The sequence below is a fragment of the Anoplophora glabripennis genome, unplaced genomic scaffold, assembly GCF_000390285.2.
Source record: "Anoplophora glabripennis isolate ALB-LARVAE unplaced genomic scaffold, Agla_2.0 scaffold1004, whole genome shotgun sequence".
NCBI classification, from domain to species: Eukaryota; Metazoa; Arthropoda; class Insecta; order Coleoptera; family Cerambycidae; genus Anoplophora; species Anoplophora glabripennis.
In genome coordinates, this window is record NW_019417077.1 from 8,058 (window position 1) to 15,451 (window position 7,394).

Genomic DNA, 7,394 nt, shown 5'->3' on the forward strand with positions numbered 1-7,394 from the left:
TTGGCCTTATTAGAAAGCTAAACCTGTGGAATAACTTTAGAAGTTAGCTACAATAAACCACAAAGTGGCAGGAGACTGATAGTTTTTATCCCATTCACCAGGACTGAAATTAGATTACAGTTTTGGTAGTGATGTGTTGATATAACGAGAACCTCATTACGCTTTGGTGATGGTTGTAGAAATCGGAAGTTTCAGTTAGAAACCTTTGTTCAGGTGTTTTACGTCACATAAATTCTTTTTAGAATTTCAATCTCATTCCTTTTGTTTGTTTTCTTGAAAGAATGATGTATTTACATTATTTAGCATATTAGCGAAATGTTAAAAACAAAGTTTTATTATTATTATTTTTAATTCAGTAGATTAATCTGGTTCAACTTTGAACGACAAAGGATATATAATAATTTGGTTTGTAATCAATCACTACAGGTTTGTAAAAGAAGCGCATCTGTTATTTACCGCATTACAAAAGTATCATAGTAACACTTGAATCTATTTTGTTATCTTCGGTCGTTATCAAAATATAAATAAAGAACGCTCTGCCTTTCGTTCAGTGTGTCCATAAACTTAAAAGGAAAAAAATGGTTACAAGGTCACTGTGCTTGTTTTTACTTGTCGGCTCATTAATTCAGGTAATATTAATGTATTATACTTTACTAATTAATTACAAAAAAATCATAGCTATTTACGGGCAGACTTTTATGTATTATTACAAGGTATTAGCTAATAGAATTCGGATAGTCAACATATAAAAATATTGTGATAGTTATCTAATACCGGCAGACACTGGGGATTTCACATTTTGATCTTTATCGTTTATATCCGGAACAATTTTAACGAGGAAAAATTGGTATTCTATATATGGAGCTGCTATTCAGCAGCCATACATGAGATATTTCTCTGACTAATTGAAATGTGCTCCAATAAACTGGACGCCGCGATATAGGGACATTTCTCAGAATGTACCTGATTTTATTTATCATACGCTTCTGTTGGGATAGGGTAGTTTTCACAAGTGCAATTGTATATGGGGCAATCCACGCCAAATCAGTGAGATCGTGACCGGACCATTTTCACTTTTCCATATTTTTGTTAACAGCTACAGGAGTAGAATTCTTTGAAGTGGCTATTAAATCACTGAAGGGAATATTTAATGGAATAATACAGAAAATAAAATCCAAGTGTCTTAGAAATTGATTATTTCTATTTCGTCGTTAATCTACCTATATATACGAGTAAATGTTTTTACTAAATACAAATGGTCAAAAATATATAAAGTATTATGGCATTATGCAATACAAACTGTTTAATATTGAAAAAAGATGGGAATATTAAGTCAATAATAATAATTTAGATATTTAGTAATGGCAGTATTAGTATGTCGTTTTAAAAATATGGTAATTCTAGTAATTAGTCATCTTTACTTCTATAATAAAATTTGGTTTAATAGCGTACCTACATTATCTGTAAAAAATTAATGTACAAAAACAATTTTTAAGTCAAAAAGAAAATTGGTGGTAGTATAGATAGGTCATAGTATACAGAGTGTCCCATAAGCACATGATCAAAAAGGTACTGCAACATTATCTGGCTCAAAAGAAGACGATTTTACCTAACTTCCATTTAGAAAAAATGTCTGGTTCCTCTGCTATTGACTGTCAAAGTTCCTAAGTAAAACTCATATTTTAATGAAGCAACCGCATCCATCTGCCTTGGGCTAGTGGTAAATTCTTGAGTGTCTTGATAAAAGAATTACCAGAACTTTTTATTTGGTCGTTGGAATTAATTCATTTTATTTTATTGATGCATCAGTCCTTTTTCGAGATTTTCGTGCTCTTGGTAAAATTTGTAGCTTTCAAAGTTTTTACGCAAAAATATTTTTTTCAATTTTAAACAATCATTATCACTACTACTCAAGTACAACAAATACTCACTACAATCACTACTATCGTAATAAGTATCTTGGTAAAATCTTGTAGTATTCATAGTTTTTACGCAAAAAATTGTTTTCTGTTTTCTCTAATAATAATTGCCAATTCTTTTACCTAGGATATCAATATTGAAAGTAAAATGGTCGTAACTTTAAAGTATATCGCAATGCGACGGATTGAATATCATTTTACTTCATTAGATTTATTTTCTGTTAACACTCAAAAAATGTAAAGACGTACTTAGGAAAGACATAATTCTCTTTAATGAAACTGGATGATAGTTACATAGATACGATAGATGATGGTGGAATTACAAGACATATTCCTGCATGCGTAGCTGGATCCTTCGATTGAAATTTAATTGAGCCATCCTCTACATTTTTGGATCTTTCCGTATTACGTCCGCCTCGTTTTGAATTCTACGCAATAATTCTTCCTGGGATTCCACAGGAGTAGCGTAAACTTTATTCTTCAAGGCTCCCCATAGAAAAAATTTAACAACGTTAAGTCGGGGGACCTGGGGGTCCATTCGACAAGAACATCTCTCCCTCTTCTTCCGATCCACTTGTGTGGAAAAGTATTATTTAAATGTGCTGTTATATTTGCACTAAACTGCGGAGGAGCTCCATCGTGCATGAACCACATCTGAGCACGAAGATCGAAAGGGACATCTTCCATTAGAATCGGAAAAGTATTCGTCAGAAAATTGAAATAATTTTCGCTATTCAAGCGGCGGCGGCGCGGCATGACTAAGGACCCAGAAGGATGTCACCGATGATCCCGGTCCAAACATTTATTGGAAATTCCACCTGAAAGTGGTTAATACGCCTCGCATAAGGAATTTCTTCTGCGTAATGGTGAATAACATTCGGCTGGTGAAATTTAAATCGCATGCCGACGCTCCTTAAATACAGGGGCGAAATTGAAGTCTTCTCTCAAAGTGGTATGGTAAAAGCTCTTTAATAGACGTCGCATGATAAGGATGGAGGAGCTGCTGTCTTATGATGCGATTAATTGTACTTTTTGGTACGCCTTATTCCACTGTCAGACGGCGAGTACTGATATTTGGATCTTCAGCGACCCTATTTAAAATGTCTCCCTCAACGGCTGCATTTCGTACTTGGGGATGACCCACACGGTCAACGGCTCAAACACCAAATTGCCCAGTCTCCCGCAAACTCTTTTCAATCCATGTAAATCGGTAATCTGATACCCGTCGAAGTTATCTTCGCAAAACCCTAAAACTTTGATCAGTCGGTTATCTCTTCATTAGAAAACGCTATTCCAAACGAATTGATTGACAATTCATTTATTATAAAATGACATCATCGCTTACTACGATAGTAGTAATTGTAGTGAGTAGCTGTTATACTTGAGTAGTAGTGATAATTATTGTCTAAAATTGAAAAAAAAAAAAAAATTGCGTAAAAACTATGAATGCTACAAAATTTTACCCAGAGCACGAAAAAGGACTGATGCATCAATAAAAATAAAATTAATTAATTCCAGGGACCGAATAAAAAGTTCTGGTAATTCTTGTACCAAGACACTCAAGAATTTACCACTAGACCAAGGAAGATGGACGCGGTTGCTTCATCAAAACATGAGTTTTACTTAGGAACAAGTCCACAGCAAGTTTCATTAAAATCCATCGTAACATCCTCCAGATATTACAAAAAACATATTTTTTTTTTCAAGAACTTTGACAGTCAATAGCAGAGGAACCAGACATTTTTTCTTAATGAATGTTAGGTCACATCGTCTTCTTTTGAGCCAAAGAATGTCGCAGTACCATTTTGATCATGTGCTTATGGGACACCCGTATATTTTGGTGCCTAACTTGAATAAACCAGTATATATTTTTATAAATCCGATTTACTTTGTGCTTTATATGTACGATTGAAAATCATTAATGTCGAGGCGAATGAATAATAATAATAATAAAACATTTTTAAGTCTCCGAAATCTATTCAGCTATTCGTCCGTGTTAGACATACGCAATATATCATCCCGTTTATACAAATTAAGGGGATTAAATTCTAATATATGGAGAATTCAGAGACTCTTATAACTCACATTAATATTAAGTTCGTAGTATCTATTATCTACTTTCGGATGATGATTGAAGAAAAATTCAACGTTAATTAACTCAATAATTGCCAAAAATGAGAATTTTATGCTCTACAAATGCATGTTTGTGAAATTCTCAATACTTTTCAAGTTATTCTCGAAACATTTTTTTGCAGTTTTCCGACCATTTCCCGAATTTTCCCGGTCCACTCCCGTGCAGAACAATTTCTACTAGCAAAATACTAGTCCCGTGCAAAAAATTATGCAGTCAGTAGAATGTATAAAAACGCCTAGCAATAAAATTTAATGAGCGTCATAGGCATTCCTAAGATAGTTTTCTGCTAAAGATAAAATATTATAATAATTTGTATATTGTGTAGAAAATTTCTATTATATATATATTCACTTGATTTTAATTATGTATGACCTCAAACAATTTTATTATATTGATGGTAAATTTCGTTTTGTTCCGTTACAAAAGATCTCCAAATGTCAAGTTGTAATGATATTAGTAAACAAAATATCCCTCTTATTTCTTCCTTTCGCAATTGTAATATGAATGATTAATAGAAGGTACCTATAATAAATTAAAATTACCTGAATCACACCAAATTCCGCATTGCTGCACTGCACTGCTAAGCCATTTATTGACACCTGAATTTATGGTCAGGTCGCCCAGTGCAGCTGTGTTTGTGCCGCGTTTGCCCGCGCGCTCATTCTTCAACTGAGCGACCAGATTTGTATATAAGTATGGCTAAATAAATATGGGAACATGTTTTTCAAATATTTCAACGCCGAGTTGCTGCGTCAGCGACTGAACCTGATACATACTGCCAACCTCATGATTCTTCAATTGAGATCGGAAAGACTATACCTATGGAGCTTTTTGTATAATAAAAACAATTTTAAAATATTTGGTTGCAATATTGGAGCAATCTGCAAAGAGAAAGTACGATTTCCTACTACCTAAAAATTAAGACCAATTGCAGATATATATTTTTATTATGATCATCATTCGTTGATGACCTGTTTTGAGTTATTATAAATAAAATATCAGTTAGCTCGCCTAATGAGGTATCTGCATATTTGAAGTCGCTCAAATATAACACCTTTCAGTCAATCTTTTTTTAATTGAAGCAGATATTATGTTCTATAAGAATGTAATAGATTTTACCGCTTTTAGCTATTAATAATGTGTCAATATTAATTTAAAAGCGTCTTTAATTATAGGTTTACTAATTACTTTTCTATAGTAATATGTTCAATTCGTTGAAAATAGTGGAATGTCTGGTATGAGAATAGAAATCGTTCATTATCTCAGAAAATATCACGGTAATTTTTACAAAAATTGCTATAGAATAGAAGCAAATGCCAGATATTTTTAAATACACAGAGTTTTGAATATTTTGTGTATTTTAGAACATATTTTATATTGATGACAAACTTTACTTGACTATACAATTCCTTGAAATAAAGAAAACGTTCCCACGAGAATGGATCCGAAATAAAGTTGAAATTGCGCTTTCTTTCCTAATACAAACTGTATTAACTTATTTCTAGAACATAACTTTAAAATTTATACACATTTACACAAAAATGTTATAAAAAAGGTTTTTATTTTCCTCTGCCTAAATGGATATAACGATTTTAAATAATAAACCACACAATTTTTGTGAAAAAGAATCCAAATTTTAATGTTCTAGCCCCAAGCAAAAGGGGATAAAATTTTATCTAAGGAGAAATACTATTTGTTTATCTTTCAGAATCTTGAATATATTAAAAAGTTTTCAGCAATTTCAACTTGAACATTCTTTATCTCGGAGACATTACTCGATACATGCAAATTTATTCTTATTTTGACGAGTTTTTTATATAATAACTTTTGTCTTATATAATTCAGGAAACCGTGTATCCCAACAAAATTATATTTTCAACTTACTGCTGTTTTTCTCTTCTTAAGTCACTTACGGGACAATACAAGCTTGGTTTTGATGACGTAACTGCTCTGCTTCATTATTTTACCATTACTTTGATCTTCCATCTCTTTAAGGTTCATGTGAACTTATTCTAACTGCGAAAATTTGTTTTTAATTTCAGGTAAATGACGCAACGTCGTCGGTTATGGTTATAGCCCAATACATTCCGAAATTCCTCTCCTTATCTGTCGAAATAACTAAGGTAGTGGGAAATGGAACACAAGAAATATTTAATACCCAAAAACATATAAAAGAAGTTGTAGACTCCGCGGAAAATAAAGTAAAAAAACAGTTAGCTGATCTGGACAAATTTATTGCAGAAGCAGAAAACAAAGCTTCTAAAAACCATACAAACATAACCTCTTGCTTAATTGAAGAACACCAAGGTATCAATCGTATCCATTTGACCATCATGGAAAAGTGTAGACTACAGAATAGTGTGAAGCACCTGTATGCCTTCTCGTTGAACTTAGCGAAAGAAGAGCTATCTCTGTCTATAGTAATACAGTGGTGTATCATAAAGCATCCTCTAGATGGAACTAAATTAAAAACTTGCTTTGATGATAAGATTGATGATGTGGAAAGCAAAATTACGACGTTTCAGAACGAGATACGTACAACACTACCAGAAGCCATGGGATATTCTGATAGCTGTACTGCAAGGTACTCAGAAGGGTTGAACAAGGCAACTGATACAATTTACTGGACTTTTAAGAATTGTATAGAGGCAGTTATTTCTTGATATGTAAAGATTTAAGGCAAATAAGCTTTTATTTAGCCACCATTATATATTTATAGTGTAAGAATTCATTTTAGAATGTAGTAATAAATATGTGGTATTTATTAAAAATTGATGAAAATTGAAAAATTTAGTAAATATTATGAATTTGTCCAATAAATGTACTCCATAATGCACTAGAATTAAAGTTGTTCGTAATTTCTATAATTTGGTGTGGTTTTGTGGCGAAAATATAAAAATTTGTTTTACTTTCAAAATTTATTACATTCTAGTGAAAATTTAAATATTTTTAACAATTTTTATAAATTTCCAATGGTTTCCATTCTCAAATATATTCAATTTTAAGTGACAATTGGTTTATTTTTGAATAAAAACAATACTGTATAAGGTTCTTGTATAACATATAAATCATAAATGCTACCAAAGTAAAAAATCTGTAAAATATTACAATTTTAATAATGAAAAATTAATTGATGCTATTTGAGATAGTGGAGTTTAAAGTGATACTGATTAAAGCTGTATAGTCAGATTGTTAAAAAAGTGCTGAAGTGACTTTTCGAAAAATTGCTTCTAGAAAAATTGTAATAGGCCAATATTTTGATACAATCATAAAACAATATTACAAAAAAAGTTGGGAGTCAGGTATCGCTGAAATTATACTTATCCAAATCGAAAGTACAT

General features: G+C 31.9%; 1 protein-coding gene across 1 annotated transcript; it reads left to right on the top strand.

The window, feature by feature from the left end:
* Positions 1-553: 553 nt before the first annotated feature.
* LOC108915268 lies at positions 554-6,748 on the top strand. Its single transcript, XM_018721248.1, has 2 exons — positions 554-629; positions 6,096-6,748. Exons 1-2 carry the CDS (start codon positions 579-581, stop codon positions 6,714-6,716), a joined length of 672 nt encoding a protein of 223 aa, XP_018576764.1. The 5' UTR covers positions 554-578; the 3' UTR covers positions 6,717-6,748.
* Positions 6,749-7,394: the final 646 nt, after the last annotated feature.

Coding starts and splice junctions, on each gene's coding strand:
- LOC108915268 (XM_018721248.1), top strand. CDS start 579: ATGGTTACAAGGTCACTGTGCTTGTTTTTACTTGTCGGCTCATTAATT. Junction 630..6,095: donor TTGTCGGCTCATTAATTCAG/GTAATATTAATG, acceptor TTTTAATTTCAG/GTAAATGACGCAACGTCGTC.